At 41.9% G+C, this 24,361-nt stretch overlaps 1 protein-coding gene across 2 annotated transcripts in view; it reads left to right on the top strand.

The window, feature by feature from the left end:
• Positions 1-256: 256 nt before the first annotated feature.
• The window catches only part of DNAJC6 (DnaJ heat shock protein family (Hsp40) member C6), a 177,564-nt gene continuing 153,459 nt past the window's right edge, over positions 257-24,361 (top strand). Inside the window, exon 1 of one of the 2 annotated variants that reach the window (XM_070786398.1) lies at positions 257-400. In XM_070786398.1, the coding sequence (XP_070642499.1) occupies positions 286-400 (115 nt within the window). In that variant the 5' untranslated portion in view covers positions 257-285. Of the gene's footprint in view, positions 401-9,630; positions 9,942-24,361 lie in introns of those variants that run through there. The other variant, XM_070786399.1, reaches the window with a different exon arrangement.

Genomic DNA, 24,361 nt, shown 5'->3' with positions numbered 1-24,361 from the left:
GACAAGCATTGAGCCGTGAGCTGCTGAGCGCTTCCCCCGGCTGGCGCATCCCGACAGCGCCCCCGCCTCGGCCGACAGCGCCCTCAGGCTCGGCGCGAGCGCGGTGCCCCCCCCACCCTATCCCCCGCCCCCGTCCCCAACCCGACCGCAAGCTCCTCCCCCCGCGGCCGCGTCCTCCCCCGCGACGGCCGGGCACCTGGCAGACGCGCGGCAGCCGGGGAAGCGGGAGGCGACCCTCGGGCGGCGGCGGGCGGCGGGCGGCGGGGGAGGGGTGCGGGCGCACAGATGGGAGCAACTGAGAAGAGCGGCAAGAAGAGCCGGAGGCTGTTTTCTTCGCTGCGGCCGTGGAAGGCGACCCGGCGGCTCTGGCGGACGCGCTCGGCTTCCAAGGCTGCGCAGGGTGAGTGTGGGCGCGGCCGCCGGACCTGTTACTGCGCTCTGCGGGCGCCGGCCTTCGACTGCTGGGGGGCTGTGGTGGCCCCGAAGGCCGTAGGTGGCATCTCCCGCTGGGTTCTCGGCCCCCAACTCACCCCCCTGAACTCCCCGGGGCCCACGGGCGGGGGCGACGCCGCCTGGATGTCTGGCCCTGCCTGGGCGACCCTCCACCCTGATCCTTGGCCGCAGGGACTAGACCAGTACCGGAGCTCCCCCGGGGTCGCTCAAAGACAGTCCTCTTCACGCCCCTCCATCCCCCTCCACCCCTGAGCATCTCCCCTTGGCTCAGGTGGTTGCAGCTTGTTTATTTCCCGAAGAAGTCCCTGTGTGTCCGTTTGGCTCTGAGCAGAGAGAATCCGGGGTGCCTCGGAGAAACAGTTTGTATCCCCCACCCCCGAACACCTGGCCCGCACCTGCAATGCAGTACCCTTTGGGGGAATTAATCCGATCCAGGTCTGCGTTTGAGGTCCTCCCTATCTGGACCCACCCCCTTTCCAACCTGTTATCATGTACACTCTAGTAACGATTACCTATTTCCCAAACACATTCTACCTTGTCCTCAACTAGGCCTTCACTCACATGTATTCAATCACTGACTTACTGCTTTCATTCATTCCAAAATGTTTATTGAGCTCTCCAGTGTGTCAGGGCCGGGAGAGAACCAAATAGACAAGGCCGCAGCTCATGGAACTACTTCCAGAGGGGGAACCGACATTACACACGTCAGACCGGTAAAAATCCCCATTACAAATTGCCGTGTGTACTTGGCAGGAATCAGATCATCTGCTGGGAGAGGCAAAAAGGTAGAGGGGCCCTGGCTTACATGGAAGGTGGCCAGGGAGGGTCTCTGAGGCGGTGCCATTGCAGTGGAGCCTGAAGACTGATCCGGAGTTACTCCAGCATGGAGCCAGGGTTAGAGCATCCTGCCAGAGGCAATAACAGGTGGAAAGCATCCCAGTGCCTGAGCTTAGCAAGGGGAAAGTAAGGGCGACAGGGCCTGTTCAGGGTCTGAGTAGGATGTGACAAGGAGTTGGGATTTTATTCCAAGTGAGCTGGGAAGGCACTGCACGTTGCCGGCATGTTCTGAGCACAGGGGCCTGATCCGATATGCTGGCTCACTGCGTTCTCTCTATCTGCAGTGGCCATGCGTTGGTCTCTCAGCCTGGCCAGTTCCTACCCATCCCTCAGGACTAGCACAAATGCCATCTCCTCTGGGAAGCCTTTCCTGGGGTTCATGCCACCTGTAGCCTCTCTTTTGGAATTTTGTCATCCATAGGGCATTCGTCACTGTTCATCTGCTGTTATAGGTTCCATGTAGGCAAGTTCTCATCCGCTTCATCTTTGCATCTCCCACCAAGCTAAGTCAGGATTTGGTACTTTTAAGATACCTGTTTGCTTGTGTGTGTGTGTGTCCTGTCTTGTCCTTTTCATCTGTTTCCATCATGTGAGCATTCTTCTTCCGAGGCTAACATGCCTTGAGCTCTAAAATGGCCGACCAGGGCCAGAGGCAGGCTGCACCAGGGCCCTGTCACTGGTGTTGGCGTCACCACCCCCCTCCACCCCAGGGTTGTTTGGAAGATTAAATGAATTAATGAGTTAATAATTGTAAAGTGCGGGCACATAGTAAGCATTCTAAAGAGAAATTTGACAAAGGGCAAAAACAATTTTCAAATATTTATTTATTGTGTTAGAAACAAGCTTTTCAAGTTAGGGAGACTCTGTGGCTTGGCATTGTCATCTTGCGAGCTTTCAAAGGATGTATTCTTACTTTTAGTCAGTATGCCAATTAAATTCCTTTCCCCTTGCATCAAACGGTTGCTGAAACTTAGTAGGTCTGAAAGCTGACCCCCCCCCTTTTTTTTTTTAGCTTGCCTGAGTAGTTGAATAGATTGGGAATTGCAACAAGTATTGCTTTAGTGATACTTACATGCATAATGTTACTCCGGGTATTGTGTGAATGTTTTACAAAAGAGGAATAAACCGATATTCCCACTGCAGTGAATTGGGTGAGGATAAGTTTTCTAGTTTTACAGTTTTTAAACCCAGGTGTATACTGTGTACACAGCCACCCTCTCCTCTTCTCTGTTCCCACCCTAGACTTCACCCGTGGATTCCCAGGGCCCACTGCCATGCCACACCTCTCTTCTTCAGTAGGATCTTGGCTGATCACTGTATTTCCCTATTTCCCCCCACCCCAACCTGGAGATGAGGCCATTAAAATGTCTTATATGATACTTTACAGTTTACAGAATAGCTCAACTATGAGGTCTTGTTTAGATGTTAACAAACCTTGGAAAGAAGGAGGATGGATGGTATTTATTTCCCCCATTTTAGAGATGAGGAAAGTGAAGCAAGAGACTGGGTAACTTGCAGAAGTTCATAGGACTGGTATGTGGCTGTTTTAGGCCTGGTTATCCACACAGCTTCCTTTCTTCCACGTCAGACAAAATAAACATGTTCCAATATCTATACTCATAGAAGGAAGAAGTAAAATGAATGAATATTATGCAATGAGTGAAATCCATATCCAAACTTTATTAAATTTTCCTTAAAGGTGGCCTGAATTTCTCATGATGATGTCAACATCACTTAGGGCATCTATAATCATATGGTTTGGTGCCAGACAGACTGTGATTTAAAGCTGCCACTGATGAGTGGCACACTAATAAATGGTGTGATCTTGGGCCGGGTGCTGAATCTTTCTAAAGCTCATTTATCTATCATATGTAAGGTAGGAATGATATTCCTGTCTTAGGTTACTGTGATGATTAAATGGGTTAATGTATATAAAGTGCTTGGTACATAGTAGCTCACAGGTGGTGGTTATTTTTATTAATTTTAGTCCAGATATTCAACCATATGATCACACCCCAAATATGGGAAGTTCAGTGGGTGGTGGGGTGAAACATGACTGGAAGCTCCTTAGGGGCAGCAGTCCCTTCTGGGCCAACTGGAAGGCCTTCCATGTCAGTATCCTTCTCTCCCCTTACCCCCTTTTTTTCCACCAGGAGATTACAGGTGAGAAGTAGCATAGCTTCTGTGAATCCCTGGCATCTTTTCAGCTTAACATTGTATCCTGAATGTAGAAGATGAATGTAAATATGTTTATTTATTTATTGGGTAACAATACATGAATGGATAAGTAATAATTGAATCCTCTAGGATATATATATATATCGATTCCTTACTTCCTTGCTAACACTCAGTGATGTCTGCCTTTTTGATGGGTATGAAGTGTACTGCCTGGTTGTTTTATATTGAATTTGACAAATTCATTATATTGACAAATAATGAAGCTGAGGATTTTTTCATATGAATATTGGCCATATGTGACTAAGACATGTGTGAATGCCTGTTTATGTCTTTTCCCATTTTTTTCTTGGGGGTTTGTTTTTTTCTTATCTACTTATAGAAGTTCTTGAAATATTCTAGATACTAATGAGTTATTGGCTTATATGTCCAAGCAACTTTAAAAACTATACTAACCATGCAAGCTGTTCTAAATGAACAAGCTGTGCTCCAGTAGAAATTAACCCCCCAAATTGCTTTCATCTTTTATAGAGAATCACATTTTAGTCAAATATCAAAGCTTTTAGGCTATCAAGCAGGGAGCAAATAGTTGGTGGAAGTATTTTGTGAGCAGTAGACTTTCCTAGTCCTTGAAATGATGGTAGAAAATGGGTCTTATGCTCTTCCCACCAGAAATTACCTCCCACAAACTGTGGTGGGCCGAAGTGCCCTTGCCTGAATTGAAGTTATTCTTTGTAAAGTCACAAGTTGGAACTGGAGTCAGTCTCCATCAGCAGGTAGTGTTTCCAGGATCAGTTACTTGGAGGGAAGAACAGAACACTTGTCAGGTGACCTGTGGTTTATGCTCTCACTGCCATTTTCTTAACCATATGTCCCTACAAACAAATCACAATGAATGGGGATAATGATCACTACGTAGGGATGTTGGAAAGATCAGATGAGATCATAACTATCAAAGGACCATGTAAATGCAAAGTATGTTTGCTAGGCCCAGGAGAGTAACCAAGCCTTTGCTGGGGTGGGACCCATAACCTTTGGGCCCCATCCCTTCTACTCTCTGTTCTGCATACAGGTGCCTGATTGTAGGCAATGCAGGCTCCAGACTAGCAGCAACAGTCTCTCCAGAACTTGTCAGAAATGCCAATCCCTGGCCCCCCACCACAGAGCTACCCAATCAGAAACTCTGGAGGTAGGGCCCAGCGGCCTATGCTTAACCAACCCCAGCAGTCATTCTGATGTACGCTAATGCTTGAGAACAGCCTAGTGGGATGTGCAAAGGCTTTAAAGACAGCGAATGTGGGATTTTCAATCTTAACTCTCCTATTTGCCAGCTTGTGTGATGAGCAGGTTACTAAGCTGTCTGCCTTCCAGGCTCTCACTGATAGAAGGAAGAGGATGTCACTTCCCTCCCAGGGTTTGTGAGAAGTCAATGACAGGCAGTATCCAGGTTCTGCCACCATGTAGCTGTGTGTCCTTCAGCAAGTCTCCTTTCTTCTTTCTGCCTCAGTTTTCTCATCTGAAAAAGATGGGCTGGGACTTCCCTGGTGGTCCAGTGGTTAAGGCTCCTTGCTTCCACTGCAGGAGGCACAGGTTCAATTCCTGGTCTGGGAACAAAGATCCTGCACGTCTTGCGGCATGTCCAGAAAAAAAAATTACAAAAAAGAGATGGACCAGCAAGTGTTAACATGCATGCTGCACAGCTTATTGTGTGCCAGCTCTTGTCCTAAACATGTGAATATTTTAATTTTGTTTAGTTCTTACAATAACCCTGTTTTACAGTCTATTTTATGAATGAGAAAACTGCAGCACAAAAAGGGTAAGTAACGTATTCAAAGTTACACAACTAGTAAGCTTGGATTCAAACCTAGGCAGTGTGCTGTGAAAGTCCTTGCTTTAAAGGCCATGCTTGGCAAATAAGTTCTCTTCAAATGTATGGTGCTGCTGATGAGAAGAGTGCTTGGCACACAGTAGGCACTGCATGTGTGAATTCTCTTCCCCTTGCCTTGTGGCTTGGCTTCATCAGAGCCCACCCAGCTTTTCTTATAGTCATGCTGCCTTCCTCTGCGGTGCCCCTAATCACAAACCCACTCCCAGGCAGCAGTTTTCTCACTCTAGACATCTCTCTCGCGGCTGAGCAAACCAAACAGAGGCTTGGCTGGGGGAGGACAAAATGTGGTGGTGCAGGTGAAGTCACCCTCCTGTCACCCTACCCTGCCATGTTTGGGAAATGAATGACTAAGCCAGAAGAGGTCCAGGCAAGTTACTGAAAGATCATTAGGTTTGCCTAATTTGAGACATAGCCTCCAAGTCTCTTTTGCTCTCAGATTTCCAAGGGAATGTGAAAGCTTTTTTTGCTGAGTTTTTCTTCTCAGTACAATTTACAGCTGGGCAGTTGAACCCACAGTGTTAACAGCAGCATGTTTTTTTTTTTTTTTTTTCATTGTTATTTTGCTAGGACAATGAAAAGCCTTATTCTCTTTCAATTCAGGGTGTCACTCATTGTTCTTGAAAATTCTTTTTGGTTTTGCTCTCAAGATGGCCTCCCTCCCTGGGGATGACTCACCAGTCTAATGACTCAGAAGTGGCATCTGAGAAGACAAGGACTGGGCAGAGCTGTGAAGGGACTTGTGGCCAGTGGAGCCTGCCTGACGCTTTCCCTAAACTTGGTTATTGAGATGGAGCGTCATTTCCATTAATGGTTGTTGGTACCAGTTTAATAGGAGCGTAGGATCTGCCAGAGACACTGCCTTGTTCTGGAAAGCTCCAAGACTTGAGTTCATCCTTGTTCCTCAACTGTGTGTGGCCTTGATGTGGCCACATCCTTGTTTACTGCAGGCCAGGTAAGACTTCTGAGAATTACCAAACACTGCTTAGAATGGCCACAGAATCAAACAGTCTAATGCTTCTGTAAAATCTGTATCATGAGGGAAAATAAAGACTTGTTTTATCTGAAGAAGACCAGATCTCTTTTGACTTAATTTAAAAAATCAAGTAAGGATGAATAGAAAGATAAGCATATATATGATAAAGCAAATTTAGTAAATATACTTGAAAATGTTTGCCATGCAATTCTTTCAACTTTTTGTATTTTGAAACTTTTCAAAATACAGTGTTGAGTAAAATGCATGTAACCCTAGAAAAGACCACACTCTTGGGAAGAAAATTGTTTCCTTGTTAATATGAATCCCAGCCCCTCTCCCTCTTCCTCAATCCTCCCAGCTTTAGTTTTGTTTTTTCTTGGAAAACCTGCTTGATTAAAAGGGGCCTGAAGTGAGCCTGGCAGGGCTTGAGCTGATCCTGTATGCCAGGGCTATATAGTTTTCCTGATATGTAATTCTCACAATAGCCATATTAGCTGTTTATTATTTTCTTCATTTTAAGAGGAAACTGAGGTGCTGAGGGGTATGCTTGATCCAGATCAGTAGGTGATAATACTAGTCTTAACAGCATTTATGGAGCCCTCCCTTTATGCGTCATAGTTTTGTGCTGTGTACTTGACATGCACTGACTTACTTGAGTGACCAGCTTTATTTATAAAAAATGGTACATATATAAATATTCTTAGACATTTTTGCATTTTACGAGGCTGAGGATTCTCGTTGTGGGTTCTGTAGGGGAGGGGCTTTTTTTTTTTTCTTTTTTCTTTTTTTTTTTTGTGCTCCCTTGAGAGGAGGAGGGTCTCAACCCCCCAGTCCTGGGTTGCTGCCTACGTCCGAACTGATAACAGCGTTTTTCTTAAAAAAAAAAAATAATAATAAAAATAAAAGGAAGGAAATGGAAGAAAGAGGCACACTTGAGCCTCATCCTGCCCTAGGAAGTAGGTGCCTTATTGTCTGCATCTTACAGATCAGGCAATAGAGACTGAGAGAGGCGCAGGAACGTATCCCAGCTACCTCAGGAGCCAGGAAATGGTAGAGCTTGTGTTTGGACCCGGCCTCTTCTGCTGTCCTATTCAAACCCAAGCCTTGGCCTAATGGAGTAAATCAGCAAGCCTTGTGGAAAGCTCTTGTTCTGAGACCACAGGCTCTTTAAGAACAGAATGTTCTGTTCAACACTGTGTTATTCTTTGTGTTCAGAGCAGTGTCTGGCATAATGAATATTATTGGATGAAAGAGTACCTGGATGGTGGCTCTTAGCACCTCCTTCTTCACCCTATCTGCCCCTAAAGGAGCTCTGAACTGGGCACTTTTTGGCTGCCCTGGCCTTGGTCCTTGGAGATGGAGATGCCTGTTTCTTTGAGGTGATTTATGGGCCAGCCTGGCCCATTTGGTGGGCAGTGAGGAATTCCAGTGAAGGCAGATTTTTCTCATTGGCCTTTTTTTCAAAGATGAGCATAAAGTTATTATGCGCTGTCAAGGAAGGATGGAAAAAAAAATAAAATTACCCCACACTTTGGAGGAGTCTTTAAATTGTGGCGGCTAGCAGTCAACTCTTGGAGAAGGCAATGGCACCCCACTCCAGTACTGTTGCCTGAAAAATCCCATGGACGGAGGAGCCTGGTAGGCTGCAGTCCATGGGGTCGCTGAGGGTCAGACACGACTGAGTGACTTCACTTTCACTTTCATGCATTGGAGAAGGAAATGGCAACCCACTCCAGAATTCTTGCCTGGAGAATCCCAGGGATGGGTGAGCCTGGTGGGCTGCCATCTATGGGGTCACACAGAGTCGGACACGACTAACGCGACTTAGCAGCAGCAGCAGCAGCAGCAGTCAACTCCAGGACCCCTAGTGGCCATGACAAGCTTTTGCTCCATAGCTGTGTTTAACTTGGGCTGCAGTAATGAGCAGGTAAATACTAGCAATTAGTTCTCTTAATGTGCCCAAGTATGTTGATAATTATACTTTATATTTATATAGAACTTGGTTTACAAAGTGGCATGTCTATTCTCTCTTTTGATCTCCTGAACAGCCTGGAATATACACAGGGCTGGAATGATTAGCCCCACTTTACAGATGAGTAAACTGATGACAGGTTAAATCACCTGTCCTACACAACTCAGGTAATAGTGGTAGAGATAGGCCTTCACCTTCTTACCTCTCCTCCCTCCAGCAAAACTTCCATGTCAGTATTGTACTGGGGATGAAAGCAATGGGTTGGTTTATTTTTTTAAATAATTTTTTATTGGACTATAGTTGATATACAAAGATGTGTTAGTTTCTGCTGTATGGCAAAGGGTGTCTTTCTTTTTGTTGTTCTTCCAACTTAGTGAGGGCCTGGATTGGGTCAGTTAATCTTTCTGAATATCAGTTTACCAATCTGTATAATGGGGAATAAATACTGCCCATTAGTGAGTGCACTTGGAGCTAAAAGGAGGTTGTGAGAGTTCAGAACTTTTAAAACAATTTCTGAGTGAAGACTTTTGGAAGGGACTGTGTTAACTCTGATCCATTTCCCACAAAAGTATGCTAAGTGGCACCTCCCCTGGCCACGCTATCTAAAAAGCACCTCTTTTACCTTATTATCATGCTTCAGTTTTATTCACAGCATTCACTGCCATTAATTATATGTTTGTATTTATTTGTTTATGACCTGTCTGAAGCCTCCCACCCAAATGTGACAGCCAGGAGAGCAGGTACTTGGTCTGTTTTCCTGCACTCCTGAGTCACTAGCAGGTGGAGTTGTGCCTGGCACTGATAACCATTTGTTGAGTGAATGAATGAAGGGATGAATTGGAGCTATGTAATGATTGAAAGTAAGCTGGAACTGGATGATTGAAAGGTTTGCTTGAGTATTCCTGGCTATCTAACAGAGGGGTCTTGGGTCTGGCTTTCCACAGATCATTTCTGTCTCAGCCATCCAGTGGCTTTAAAGCCTTGAGTACCAACTTACGCCTGGGTGAAATGGGTTCAATAATCTAGGTCCATACAGCAGATATAGGTCATTGTATGGCACTGTATGCTGCATTGTAACAGCTGGTGAGTGGCCTGAAGACTGGGGCTGGTTCTGTTACTGTTTTATCCCCAGTACTTGGCACAGAGCCTGGTCCACAGAAAGGTAAAAGAAATGTTTGCTGAATGAATGAATATGTAAGAAGAAATGGCACAGGGCTCTTAATCCACCTCCAAAATGAAGGTCTCCATTTGAGGATAAGCTTGGTGCATGGCACACACATTCCCCTTTCAATTTGAATCAAATCTCTCTGGAGAGAAGGAGGCACTAAACAGTGCCCTAACCTACTGCAAGGAATGGCAAGCCTAGGCTCCAGATCCAGTTCCATGCCATGTTTTGGAATTTGTGTTTACGTCTGCCTTCATCTCCATCCTTTCCGCTTCAGTATAAGCAAAATTATAACCCAACACACTGACTTGCATGCAATTATCAGAGCCCTGGTGCTCCTCCGTTGGGGGACTTTGTCCCCGAGACTGCTGACTGTCTGAATGACAGATCTAAAGTCAGAGTTGCAGAATCAGCCGGACTTTCCTGCTCCTTTGCAGCAGAGGCAGGAGGGAGAGAATGAAAGATTCTGAAAATAAAGGTAAGAGGCTGACTGCAGAGGGAAGGCTAAAAGATGCTAGGGTTAAGAGGTCACTCCATGGACATACTGAGTGTATATTAAATGGCTGGTTTAAAATTAGTGTGCATATATTATTTAAAAAGTCTAGTTATATAATAAACATGACTTTTAAAATTAACTGGTTTCTGGTTTCCAAATACTGTGTCATTCAGTTATCCATTTTTGTGCTACTAAATATAACAACATTTTTGCATTCTTCATTTAATCCTGGCTGAGAAACACATATTTACATTTCACAAATTTCCTTATAATAGCTTGCTTTTATTTCAAGAGTGTTCACAGTACTTAATATATAGGTCTTCAATACATTATTGGAATTGCAATATCTGAAATACTTCAGACTTTTTACAGTCTGGGTTCTCAAGAAAAATGTGGGCCAAGAATCCTTTAATGAAGATTCACCTTTTCAGGAGGATCCAACGGGGAGCTGTCACTGACCTTCAGAAGTGTTTATCTTGCAGAGGGATTTTCAGATGCAAACTCTCCCCCCACCCCAACCCTAGCCTCTGTCCCTAGATCCCTGGGCCTTCCCCCAGCACCTTCCCCCTACATCCCCCAATTCTGTTGAGGCATGGGGGAAGACAGAACGGATTTAAAGGAAAATTCAGGAAAGGACCGGGGTCTCTAAAGTGAGCCAGACAAATATTAAGCTCAACAACGATTCTGGAGCATACTGAGGTTTTGAATTCCGAGGCTCCTTACATTTTCATCCGCAAACGGGGGAGGAGCTCTAGAACTCAAGGCTCGGGAGGCTACAGGGCGTACCCCAATCCTGTTCCCAGGAAGGAAGCCCGTCCTTGGTGCTGCGTAGGTGCTGCTCCCGGTTGGGTGCAGGAGGAAGGTGCAGGGTATGCAGGCAGCAAGGCTCCCGGGTAAAGCTCCAGGACAGCCGCCGCGCCATCATCGCGCCACCTGGGCCAGCCCCAGCCTCCCCAGCGCTAATTTTAGGGTTTGCCTGCTGCATCGCGGCGCCCCCCACCGCCCTCCGCCCGCAGCAGGCGTTCGCTGATCTCACCCCAAGCCTCTGCGCAGCAATTTGCACTCCACTCTCTCCTCCAAGAGCGAGTGCTTTAAGTACACCGCAGCACTTTGCCTCTGGGCACAGGGCTTGGATGCCCAGCTGATGCGTGGCACGCAACTCCGGGCGGGTTACTCGAAACCACCGACCCTCCCCAACGCCCGAGATGAGTTGTTTGCGTGATCAGTGAGACCCGCACAGGCCCCAATCCTCCTGACTCTACCGTGCGCAGGACTGCTTGCTTGGCCTTCTTCAGCCCAGTTCTCGGCAACACTTTCTGGCGTGCAGTCTTACTTGTAATGGACAGTGATGTTTGTTCCATATTAAAAATAAACAAAAACCTACCAACCGAACAAATCAAAAACACACAGCCTGATGCGGGTAGGGGGGCTGGTATTTTAATCTATCACACTGTTTGTAAGGAAGGCTCTTAAACCATCTCACTTTCTCTTATTGAGGCTTTAAAAGGAGCCGGGGTAGCTGGTGTTTGTAGATTTAGGTCTAATAGGCTCTGGATCATTCATGTCCACATATCGATCTCTGGTTTTGATGTTTAAATTTTAACTAAACAGCCTGAGAGGGGAGATTTGCATGTCCCTGGTAAATCAAAGAGGACCTGCCCACTGCTATTTGTAAGCCAGGCTCTCATGGACAAATAAAACATGTGTGTGTTTGTTTAAAATATTTTAAATGAACTCAGGAGAATGGTGGCCTTTCATGTGTTGTTTTCAGTAGCTGGAGAAAGGTTTCTGAAAAGAAAAAAAATGTGCTTATATGCCCTGTCATGCTAGGCCAGAGGCATGGTTTAGAAAAAATTAAGACTGAGCTGGAGGCTCAGGTTAGGTTAATATTTACCATCATTTGGAAAGGAAACACTCTCAGTTTCTCAAGTGTATCGGGATGCTTTAAACTTCAACGGTATTTAGAATTTTGTTCCACTTTATTTTGGAAAAAGCCTTGGTTGGAAGTGAGAATGGTTAGGTTCTTGCTTGTTTTGTCACTTAACTCATTAGTGACCTAGCACAAAACCTTTTGGATCTATTTTCTTATATCGAAAATGGAGTGATGTTAGACCAGAGCACTGTTCTTCAGGTTGTGGGTCATAAGAAAGCAATTTAGTGAATCTCAAGCAACCTTGTAGAAAAATGTAATAGGATAGAAAATATCAGAAACCATTGTGTATGCTAAGTGTAAATAATTGTTTCCTGTAACTTCTGTTTTAGGTATTTATGTATATGTAGATATGGGCTGTATTAATGTCAGATCTGTTTCTTATTGCAAATCTTACTCAAAAGAGTTTGAGAAACACTGAAATCAATCATAGCTTCCTAGTTTGTCAAGAAGTCTGTGAAATGTGGTTTTATATGCATGTCCACTTTTGTTTGTGTATGATGAGAATGTCAGTAGTTTTTCCTCAAAATTTTGAAGGGGTTTGAGATCCCAAATAGGTTATGAATCATTCTGTTTCCACTAAGTCCCTCACAAGCTAACTTCTTAGAGATCAAAGAATCCTTTCAGGGCTGGGAGATGGGTGTGTGTTGACAGGACCAGTTAAATGTGAGATGTGAGATGGAGTGTGTGAGCATGTTAAAGAGAAACTGTGACCATGGTAACCAGACCACGAGAGCTATTTGTAGATTCCAAAGTGCCAGTTGGTGACCTAAATATGAAACATAAATATCTAAAAATTAGTCTTTGTGCTGAAAAGTACCACAGGAAAACCATCAAAATGTTGTGCTTTGTTTGGAAGTTAGCTCTCCTTGAAAAGATTGAAAACAAGAACCAGGTAAAATCTCAAGAAACTGACAGGGACAAATAAATCATCAGAATGTTGGTAGGCAGAAACAGAATTTTTATAAGCTGCCATCACGTGACTAGTGTTCTCTAAATGTTGAGCTGTGGTTTAATAAATGCCTTTCTTTTTCCTCTTTTAAGTACATCTTAAGACAGTCTGATGAGACTTTTAAACACAAACAGCATTGTATAGCATTTACCCAACATCTCAAAATGCTCTGCAAGCCAGGAAAAAACTTTGTATGGGGCAACTCAGAAGAAAATAGTTGAATGAGTTAATGAATAGGTATTGGCAAACATGACAGCTAATTATAATAATAACAACCATAGCTCCTATTTAATGAACAAGTAATATGTGAAAAGCTCTCTGCAAGGTGCTTTACAGATTGTCACAACACTGCAAGGCTGGAGGTATTTTATGTGTAAAGAACTGAATTAAGAATTTGTGCAGGGACACATAGCTAGTAAGTGGCAAACCTTTTATCTTCATTTTATCTTCAGAATCATTCACATGGTGTGCAAGGGCTTGAGAGTAAGTAGCATGGGAAAATAGAATTTTTAATAAAATTTTTAGCATTATTTATTGCTGGATTAATTTACTTATTATAAAAAGGGAAATGTGAACTGTAGAAAATGCTGGCTTTTGCATAATTTTCTAGACTGTGTTTATTTGGAAAATAGGCATTTTAACTCTTAAGTTCAGCTACAAATTTTCCTTTTAAGTTCTCTGAGTATTTTGTACAACAAGATTTTAGAAACAGAAATAAAAAAGAATAGTGCAGAGTTTGAAAATTTGAGTGGAAACATTTTTTTTCCTACAACAGTTTAGGGTAAGTAGTTCTTTTTTCATTTTTTTTTTCTATGTTTTATTTCAAAATAACAAGCATGACATTTTGTGAGCAAATAAAATTATGCATGACATTGTAACACGGTAAGACTAGGATTAGAGCACACTCTTTCCTGACAGATTTTGATTTTTTACTGAAAGTTATTACAGAATCTGATTGGGAGTTTGAATATTGTCAGATCCAGACTTCTAAACCCTAAATATTTAAAAGACTATGGTGTACATTCCCCAATCAGCAGTTCAAAATGAAATCAGTGCTGTGCTTAGTCACTCAGTCATATCCGACTCTTTGTGACCCCATAGAAGGTAGCCTGCCAGGCTTCTCTGTCCATAGGGATTCTCCAGGCAAGAATACTGGAGTGGGTTGCCATGCCCTCCTCCAGGGGATCTTCCCAACCCAGGGACTGAACCCAGGTCTCCCACATTGTAGGCAGATTCTTTACCATCTGAGCCACCAGGAAAGCCCAAGAATATTGGAGTGGGTAGCCTGTCTCTTTTCCAGGGGAACTTCCTGACCCAGTAATCGAACCAGGATCTCCTGCACTGCAGGTGGATTCTTTACCAGCTGAGCTACCAGGGAACCCCCCGTAATGTTTGTGTGTGTGTGTGTGTGTGTGTGTGTGTGTGTTTTAACAACCATGACTATTTTTAGAAAAAGTGATACTTTTAGAGAAAACTCAATTCTTTCAAGATTTTTGTCCTTGCTGCTTGGGACTGTGTAGGTTAGGCAAATGATGTATGTTGGTTGGGGTGATCTATACATGGTTGAATGACTTTTCAGCTTTCATGGCTAGCATGAGATAAAGCTGGGTTTAGAGCCTGGACTATGTCAGTGGTTCTCAAATGCACATGATACTGCTTCCGGTCGTTATGTGCTTCCTGTAGAACATACTAGCAATATGCAAGGGGCTCTAGCAGCATTCCCTGGGCAGAAACTGGAACTGCTCGATGGCTGGCAATGTTCCTGATTGTTCCATTTAATGATGAATTATTCCTGGGTCCTGTGCAATTTTCAGATGTTTTGCTGAAGAGGTAAGTTGAAAAACTCTTTATACTTTTCTGAGCCTAGAACATATTTATTGGTTTTACATTTACACTGAAATTTCCGGGATTAAAAATGCTGTGTAAATCAAGGAAAGATTTTATTTAATACTTAATTGTGTTTAGAAAAATCACTTGCCCAAAGCACCAATTGGTTTGAGACATCAATACAACATACCCGTCTCATTCAGTGTATGTACCTGTATGGGTATGAATATTATATCTTGCTTGAGTATTTGTATATTGAAATCCATATTGTTTTGTTATTTACTTCTCTTTTATGTTATTGTTGATATATACGTATAGTTATTGTTTAATTGTGTTAGGTAGATTATTTTATCTTTAAATTTTATCTTGAGATGCTAAACAAGGAAATATAGGATATTTTTATATTTGTATGTATGTATGTTAGAGTGTAGGGCTTCCCTGGTGGCTCAGATGGTAAAGAATCTGCGTGCAATTCAGGAGACCCCGTCTGATCCCTGGGTTAGGAGGATACCCTGGAAAAAGGGAATGGCTACTCACTCCAGTGTTCTTGCCTGGAGAATCCCATGGACAGAGCAGCCTGGCAGACTATAGTCCATGGGGTTGCAAAGAGTCAGACATGATTGAGCGACTGACACACACACACACATGTTAGAGTGTACAAATGACTTTATTTTTACCTCTTTAATAATTTAAAAGAATTTCAGCAAACATTAAAACTTTTGGATACCGTATATTCAATTTTACTTTTCTTATTCTTAAAAAAAAATTAGAGTAGTCTACAACAATGAGTTTGAGCTGAGCATTAACTGACCTCTTTAAGGGCAGAAATACTGAGATATAGGCATTATAAATAATGTCACTGGTAATATATAGTTGTCTTACTGTAACTGGAATTTTAAAATTTCACTTTGTAATTGTTTGCTGTTAGGATGTAAAAATATAGTTGATTTTTATTTGTTGACTTTATTTCCGTGACCTTGCTAAATTCATTTATAAAATAGTTTTTAGATTTTTGTAGATAGTAGGATTTCTATGAATAAAGATGTTGTATTTCTTACTTTCCAGTCCTTATACTTTTTATCCCTTTAATAGCCAGTATTATTGCACTGGCTATGCTCTCTTAAAATGTTTAATAGAAGTGGTGATGGTGAGCATCCTTATCTTGTTCCTTAATCTCAGAGAAAAAGCTATCTTTCACCATTAAATACATTATTTGATGTAGGGCTTACATAGACATTTTTATATCAGATTAAGAAAGTTAACTTCTGTTCCTAGTGTGCCAGGTTGTTATCATGACTTGGTGCTGAGTTTTATCAAATGCTTTCCTGTTTTGGGGAGCCCAGCCTTGTGCTCTATGATGACCTAGAGGAGTGGGATGGGAGGAAGGAGGGAGACTTCAGAGGGAGGGGAAATTTTATATATATAAACTGATGACTGATTCTTATTGTTGAACAGCAGAAACCAACACAACATTGTAAGAAATTATCCTCCAATTAAAAAAAAAGATAAAAATGTTTCCCTGTTTTGTGATGATCATATGACTGTTCTATATTTATTCTGTTAATATGATAATTACATTGATTTTTTCTTTTTGAACGATCTTTTTAAAGTTTGAAGTATAGCTGGTTTACAATATTATATGATAAAGATGTATAACATAGTGTTTCAAAATTTTTGTAGAGTATAGATTATACCCGTTTATAGTTGTTATAAAATGTTGGCTGTATTCCCAGTGCTGTACAATGTAACACTTATACTTAGAGCTTATTTATTTTATCCACAGTAGTTTGCACCTCTTAATCCCCCTACTCCTATCTTCCTCTTCTCTTCTTCCCTCTCCCCACTGGTAACTGCTAGTTTGTTCTGTGTATCTGTGAATCTGTTTTATTATATTTATTTGTTTGTTTTACTTTTACATTTATATTTTGAGTGTTAAACTAACTTTGCATTACTTAATAAACTCACTTTAGTTGTGGCATATTATCCTTTGCATATATTTGCTGGATTTCACTTGCTAATGTTTTGTGGTGGAGTGTTTTTGTTCACAAGAGAGATTAACCTGTAATTTTCTATTGTGGTGGTGTCCTTGCCTGGTTTGGACATGAAGGTTTTGCTGAACTTATAAAACAAGTTAAGAAGTAATTCTTCAGTCTGTTCTCCTGAAGAGTTCTGTGAGAGTTCTGACTCCTTTTTAGAGTTATTCTCTAAAACTTCACTGGTGGAAACCATTTGTGTCTGGAAATTTTGTTGTGGGAAAGCTTTAAAATATGGATTCATTTATTGTAATAGGTATAGATTTATTTAGATTTCTTATTTCTTTTTGTGTTTTAGGAAGTTTTTTTAGTGTTTTTTTTGTGTGTGTGTATATATGTTTTATTTATTTATTTATTTTTTAAATTTTATTTTTAAACTTTACAATATTGTATTAGTTTTGCCAAATATCGAAATGAATCCGCCACAGGTATACCTGTGTTCCCCATCCTGAACCCTCCTCCCTCCTCCCTCCCCATACCCTCCCTCTGGGTCGTCCCAGTGCACCAGCCCCAAGCATCCAGTATCGTGCATCGAACCTGGACTGGCGACTCGTTTCATACATGATATTATACATGTTTCAATGCCATTCTCCCAAATCTCCCCACCCTCTCTCTCTCCCACAGAGTCCATAAGACTGATCTATACATCGGTGTCTCTTTTGCTGTCTCGTACACAGGGTTATTGTTACCATCTTTCTAAATTCCATATATATGCGTTAGTATACTGTATTGGTGTTTTTTTAGTAAGTGTTTTTCTAAGAATTTGTCCATTTTACCTGAACTTTCAAATTTATTGGCATAAGGTTTTCTTTACATCCTCTTATGATCTTTCTAATACCTGTAGGTTGCCTGGTATTTTCCCAACTTTTATTCCTGATATTGATTTTGTATTCTTTATACTGGTAGTTCTCAGTTTTTGCATGCATATTACAAAGATTTTATACATTGTATTAATCTTTGCAAAGAGCTGGTGTTTTTGGATGGGCCCCATGGCTTGCAGGATCTTAGTTTCCTGAGCAGGGATCAAACACTCTCCCCCTGCAGTGGAAGCAGGGAGTCCTAAACACTGGACTGCCAGCCAAGTCCCTTGCTCTTTGTTTCTAGCTTACTTTTACTGTGGTCAGAGAATGCACTTTGTTTATTTCTTGTACTTTTATTATTTAAAAATTTTAAATTTTATATTGGAGTAGATTTGATTAACAGTGTTGTGTTAGTTGCAGGTGTACAGTGGAGTGATTGTTATACGTATTATGCATCTGTTCTTATAAAAATTCTTTTTGCATTTAGGTTGTTACAGAGTATTGAGCAGAGATCCATGTGCTATACAGTCGGTCCATGTTGGTTTTCTATTTTAAATGTAACAGTGTGTACATGTTTGTCCCAAACTCCTAATCTATCCCTACCCCCACTCCTGCTCCCTCCCCCATAATCGTAAATTTCTTTAAGTCTGTGAGTCTGTTTCTGTTTTGTAATAAGTTCATTTGTATCTTTTTTTTTTATTCCACTTATAAGTGATATCATATGATATTTGTCTCTCTCAATCTGATTTTCTTCATTTAATAATCTCCAGGTCCATTCATGTTGCTGCAATTGGCATTATTTCATTCTTTTTAATGACTGAGTACTATTTCATTGTATATACGTACCACAGCTTCTTTGTCCATTCATCTGTCTGTGGACACTCAGGTTGCTTCTGGTTCTTGGCTATTGTGAATAGTGCTGCAGAGAACATTGGGGTGCATGTATTCTTTTGAACCACATTTGTCCCTGACTGTATGCCCAGGAGTGGGATTGCTGAATCATACATGTGTTCTGGTTTTAGTTTCTTAAGGAACCTCCACACTGTTCTCTATAGTGGCTGTACCAACTTACATTCCCACCAGCAGTGTAGAAGGGTTCCCTTTTCTCCACTTGCTCGCCAACATTTATTGTTTGTAGACTTTTGGTGATGGCCGTTCTGACTGGTGTGAGGTGATATCTGATTGTACTTTTGATTTGCATTTCCCTAATAATTAGAGATGGGCTCAATAAAAGACAGAAATGGTATGGACCTAATAAAGCAAAAGATATTAAGAAGAGGTGGCAAGAATACACAGAACTGTACAAAAAAGATCTTCATGACCCAGATAATCACAATGATGTGATCACTCATCTAGAGCCAGACATCCTGGAATGTGAAGTCAAGTGGGCCTTAGATAGCATCACTACGAACAAAGCTAGTGGAGGTGATGGAATTCCAGTTGAGCTATTTCAAATCCTGAAAGATGATGCTGTGAAAGTGCTGCATTCAATATGCCAGCAAATTTGGAAAACTCAGCAGTGGCCACAGGACTGGAAAAGGCCAGTTTTTATTCCAATCCCAAAGAAAGGCAATGCCAAAGAATGCTCAAACTACTGCACAATTGCACTCATCTCACATGCTAGTAAAGTAATGCTCAAAATTCTCCAAGCCAGGCTTCAGCAATACGTGAACCGTGAACTTCCTGATGTTCAAGCTGGTTTTAGAAAAGGCAGAGGAACCAGAGATCAAATTGCCAACATCCGCTGGATCATGGAAAAAGCAAGAGTTCCAGAAAAACATCTAGTTCTGCTTTATTGACTATGCCAAAGCCTTTGACTGTGTGGATCACAAGAAACTGTGGAAAATTCTGAAAGAGATGGGAATATCAGACCACCTGACCTGCCTCTTGAGAAATCTGTATGCACGTCAGGAAGCAACAGTTAGAACTGGACATGGAACAACAGACTGGTTCCAAATAGGAAAAGGAGTCCGTCAAGGCTGTATATTGTCACCCTGCTTATTTAACTTATATGCAGAGCACATCATGAGAAACGCTGGACTGGAAGAAACACAAGCTGGAATCAAGATTGCCGGGAGAAATCTCAATAACCTCAGATATGCAGATGACACCACCCTTATGGCAGAAAGTGAAGAGGAACTCAAAAGCCTCTTGATGAAAGTGAAAGTGGAGAGTGAAAAAGTTGGCTTAAAGCTCAACATTCAGAAAACGAAGATCATGGCATCTGGTACCATCACTTCATGGGAAATAGACGGGGAAACAGTGGAAACAGGGTCAGACTTTATTTTTCTGGGCTCCAAAATCACTGCAGATGGTGACTGCAGCCATGAAATTAAAACACGCTTACTCCTTGGAAGGAAAGTTATGACCAACCTAGATAGCATATTGAAAAGCAGAGACATTACTTTGCCAACAAAGGTCCGTCTAGTCAAGGCTATAGTTTTTCCTGTGGTCATGTATGGATGTGAGAGTTGCACTGTGAAAAAGGCTGAGCGCCGAAGAATTGATGCTTTTGAACTGTGGTGTTGGAGAAGACTCTTGAGAGTCCCTTAGACTGCAAGGAGATCCAACCATTCCATTCTGAAGGAGATCAGCCCTGGGATTTCTTTGGAAGGAATGATGCTAAAGCTGAAACTCCAGTCCTTTGGCCACCTCATGCGAAGAGTTGACTCATTGGAAAAGACTCTGATGCTGGGAGGGATTGGGGTCAGGAGGAGAAGGGGACGACAGAGGATGAGATGGCTGGATGGCATCACTGACTCGATGGACGTGAGTTTGAGTGAACTCCGGTAGTTGGTGATGGACAGGGAGGCCTGGCGTGCTGGGATTCATGGGGTTGCAAAGAGTCAGACACGACTGAGTGACTGAACTGAACTGAACTGAACTGAATAATTAGTGATGTTGAGCATCTTTTCATGTGCCTCTTGGCTGAAGAAATGTCTCTTTAGGTCTTCTGCCCATTTTTTGTTTGGGTTGTTTGTTTTGATATTGAGCCACGTGAGCTGTTTATAAATTTTGGAGGTGAATCTCTTGTTGGTAGCATCGTTTACAAATATTTTTTCCCACTCTGAGTTGTCTTTTGTTTGTTTATGGTTTCCTTTGCTGTGAAAAACTTTTGAGCTTTAATAGGTCCCATTTGTTCATTTTTGTATTTATTTCCATTATGTTGCTGCTGATGCTGGTGCTGCTAAGTCGCTTCAGTTGTGTCTGACTCTTAGTGACCCCATGGACTGCAGCCTACCAGGCTTCTCCGTCCATGGATTTTCCAGGCAAGAGTACTGGAGTGGGGTGCCATTGCCTTCTCTGTCCATTTTGCTAGGAGACATTAAAAAAGATATTGCTGAGATTTATGTTGAGTATTCTGCCTATGTTTTCCTCTAAGATCTTTGAGTATCTGGTCCTACATTTAATTCTTTAATCCATTTTGAGTTTATTTTTGTGTATGGTGTTAAAGGGGGCTTCCCTGGTAGCTCAGACAGTAAAGAATCTGCCTGCAACCTGGGTTCGACCCCTGGGTGGGGAAGATCCCCTGGAGGAGGAAATGGCAACCTATTCCAGTATTCTTGCCTAGAGAATTCCATGGAGAGAAGAGCCTGGCAGGCTACAGTCTGTGGGGTCACAAAAAGTTGGATACAACTGAGAGACTTAACACACATGTATGGTGTGTGTTACACATAACATCCCTTACGTGTGATACATATGATGTTACATATGATACATATGATGTCACATCATATGATCGTATGATGTGATACATATGTGTGATATTATGTGTGATATACATAACATCCCTTAAAGAATGTTCTAATTTCATTTTTTTTTCACATGTAAATGTCCAGTTTTCCCGGTACCACTTGTTGAAGAGACTGTCTTTTCTCTATTGTATAGTCTTGCCTCCTCTTTCATAGATTAATTCACGATAAGTGTGTGCGTTTATTTCTGGGCTTTCTATCATGTTCTGTGGATTTAAATGTCTGTTTTTGTGCCAGTATCCTACTTTTTGATGATTGTATCTTTATCAGATCAGATCAGATCAGTCGCTCAGTCGTGACCGACTCTTTGCGACCCCATGCATCGCAGCACATAGCCTAAAATCAGGGAGCCTGATTCCTCCAGCTCCATTTTTCTTTTTTCAAATTTGCTTTGGCTCTTCAGGGTCTTTTGTGTCTCCATAGAAATTTAAAGATTTTTTTTGTTTTAGTTCTGTGAAAAATGCCATTTTGCATTGAATCTGTAGATTGTTTTGGATGGTATAGTCATTTTAACAATATCAGTTCTTCAAATCCAAGAACATGGTATATCTTCCCATCTGTTTGTGTCACCTTTGCTTTCTTTTATCAGCATCTTATAGTTTTTGTAGTTCAGGTCTTTTGCCTCCTTAGGTAAGTTTATTCCTAGGTATTTTATTCTTTTTAATGTGATGGTAAATGGGATTGTCACATGGTCCTTGTCTAACTCAATGAAACTATGAGCCATGCTGTGTAGGGTTGCCCAAGACAGACGGGCCATGGTGGAGAGTTCTGACAAAACGTGGTCCACTGGAGAAGGGAATGGCAAACCACTTCAGCATCCTTGCCTTGAGAACCCCATGAACAGAAAGAAAAGGCAAAAAGATAGGACACTGAAAGATGAACGCCCCAGATTGGTAGGTGCCCAGTATGCTCCTGGAGATCAGTGGAGAACTAACTCCAGAAAGAATGAAGAGATGGAGCCAAAGCAAAAACGACATCTAGTTGTGGATGTGACTGGTGATGGAAGTAAAGTCTGATGCTGTAAAGAACAATATTCCATAGGAACCTGGAATGTTAGGTCCATGAATCAAGGCAAATTGGAAGTGGTCAGACAGGAGATGGCAAGAGTGAACATCAACAATTTAGGAATCAGCGAAATAAAATGGATTGGAATGGGTTTTAACTCAAATGACCATTATATCGACTACTGTGAGCAAGAATCCCTTAGAAGAAATGGAGTAGCCATCATGGTCAACAAGAGAGTCCAAAATGCAGTACTTGGAGGCAATCTCAAAAATGACAGAATGATCTCTGTTTCCAAGGTAAACCATTCAATATCACAGTAATCCAAGTCTATGCCCCAATGAATACTGCTAAAGAAGCTTAACAGTTCCTATGAAGACCTACAAGACCTTCTAGAATTCACACCCAAAAAAGATATCCTTTTCACTATAGGGGACTGGAGTGAAAAAGTAGGAAATCAAGAAATACCGGGAGTAACAGGAAAATTTGGCCTTTGAGTACAGAATGAAGCAGGGCAAAGTCTAGTAGAGCTTTGCCAAGAGAACACACTGGTCATAGCAAACACCCTCTTCCAACAACATAGGAGAAGACTCTACACATGGACATCACCAGATGGTCAATACCGAAATCAGATTGATTATATTCTTTGCAGCCAAAGAAGGAGAAGCTGTATACAGTCAGCAAAAACAAGACTGGGAGCTGACTGTGGCTCAGATCATGAACTCCTTATTGCCGAATTCAGACTTCAATTGAAGAAAGTAGGGAAAACAACTAGACTATTCAGGTATGACCTAAATCAAATCCCTTACGATTATACAGTGGGAGTGAGAAATAGATTCAAGGGATTAGATCTGATAGACAGAGAGCCTGATGAACTATCGACAGAGATTTGTGTCATTATACAGGAGGCAGTGATCAAGACCATCCCCAAGAAAAAGAAATGCAAAAAGGCAAAATGATTGTCTGAAGAGGTCTTACAAACAGCTATGAAAAGAAGAGAAGCAAAAGACAAAGGAGAAAAGGAAAGATATATGCAGCATTCCAAAGAATGGCAAGGAGAGATAAGAAAACTTTCCTAAGTGATCAATGCAAAGAAATAGAGGAAAACAATAGAATGGGAAAGACTAGAGATCTTTTCAAGAAAATTAGAGATACCGAGGGAAATTTTCATGCAAAGATGGACTCAATAAAGGACAGAAATGGTATGGACCGAACAGAAGCAGAGATATTTAGAAAAGGTGGCAAGAATACACAGAAGAACTATACAAAAAAGATCTTTTACAACCCTGATAATCACAATGGTGTGATGACTCACCTAGAGCCAGACATCCTAGAATGTGAAGTCAAGTGGGCTTTAGGAAGCATCATTATGAACAAAGCTAGTGAAGGTGATGGAATTCTACTTGAGCTAAATTCTACTTGAGCTAAATTCTAATTAGCTACTTGAGCTAATTCTACTTGAGCTATTTCAAATCCTAAAAGATGATGCTGTGAAAGTGCTGCATTCAATATGCCAGCAAATTTGGAAAACTCAACAGTGGCCACAGGACTGGAAAGGTTGGTTTTCCTTCCAATCCCCAAAAAAAGGCAATGCCAAAGAATGCTCAAACTACCACACAATTGCACTCATCTCACACACTAGCAAAATAATGCTAAAATTCTCCAAGCCAGGCTTCAACAGTATGTGAACCGCATGAACCGTGAACTTCCAGATGTTCAGGCTGCATTTAGAGAAGGCAGAGGAACCAGAGATCAAATTGCCAGCATCTATTGGATCATCAAAAAAGCAAGAGAAATCCAGAAAAACATCTACTTCTGCTTTATTGACTATGCCAAAACCTTAGACTGTGTGGGTCACAATAAACTGTGGAAAATTCTGAAATAGATGGGAATATCAGACCACCTGATCTGCCTCCTGAGAAATATGTATGCAGGTCAAGAAGCAACAGTTAGAACTGAACATGGAACAACAGACTGGTTCCATATTGGGAAAGGAGTATGTCAAGGCTATATATTTTCACCGTGCTTATTTAACTTGTATGCAGAATACATCATGAGAAACGCTGGGCTGGAAGAAGCACAAGCTGGAATCAAGATTTCTGGGAA

Source organism: Bos indicus, chromosome 3, assembly GCF_029378745.1.
Source record: "Bos indicus isolate NIAB-ARS_2022 breed Sahiwal x Tharparkar chromosome 3, NIAB-ARS_B.indTharparkar_mat_pri_1.0, whole genome shotgun sequence".
Classification (NCBI taxonomy): domain Eukaryota; kingdom Metazoa; phylum Chordata; class Mammalia; order Artiodactyla; family Bovidae; genus Bos; species Bos indicus.
Note: the sequence above shows the minus strand (reverse complement) of the source record. Positions and strands in the feature narration are given on the sequence as shown.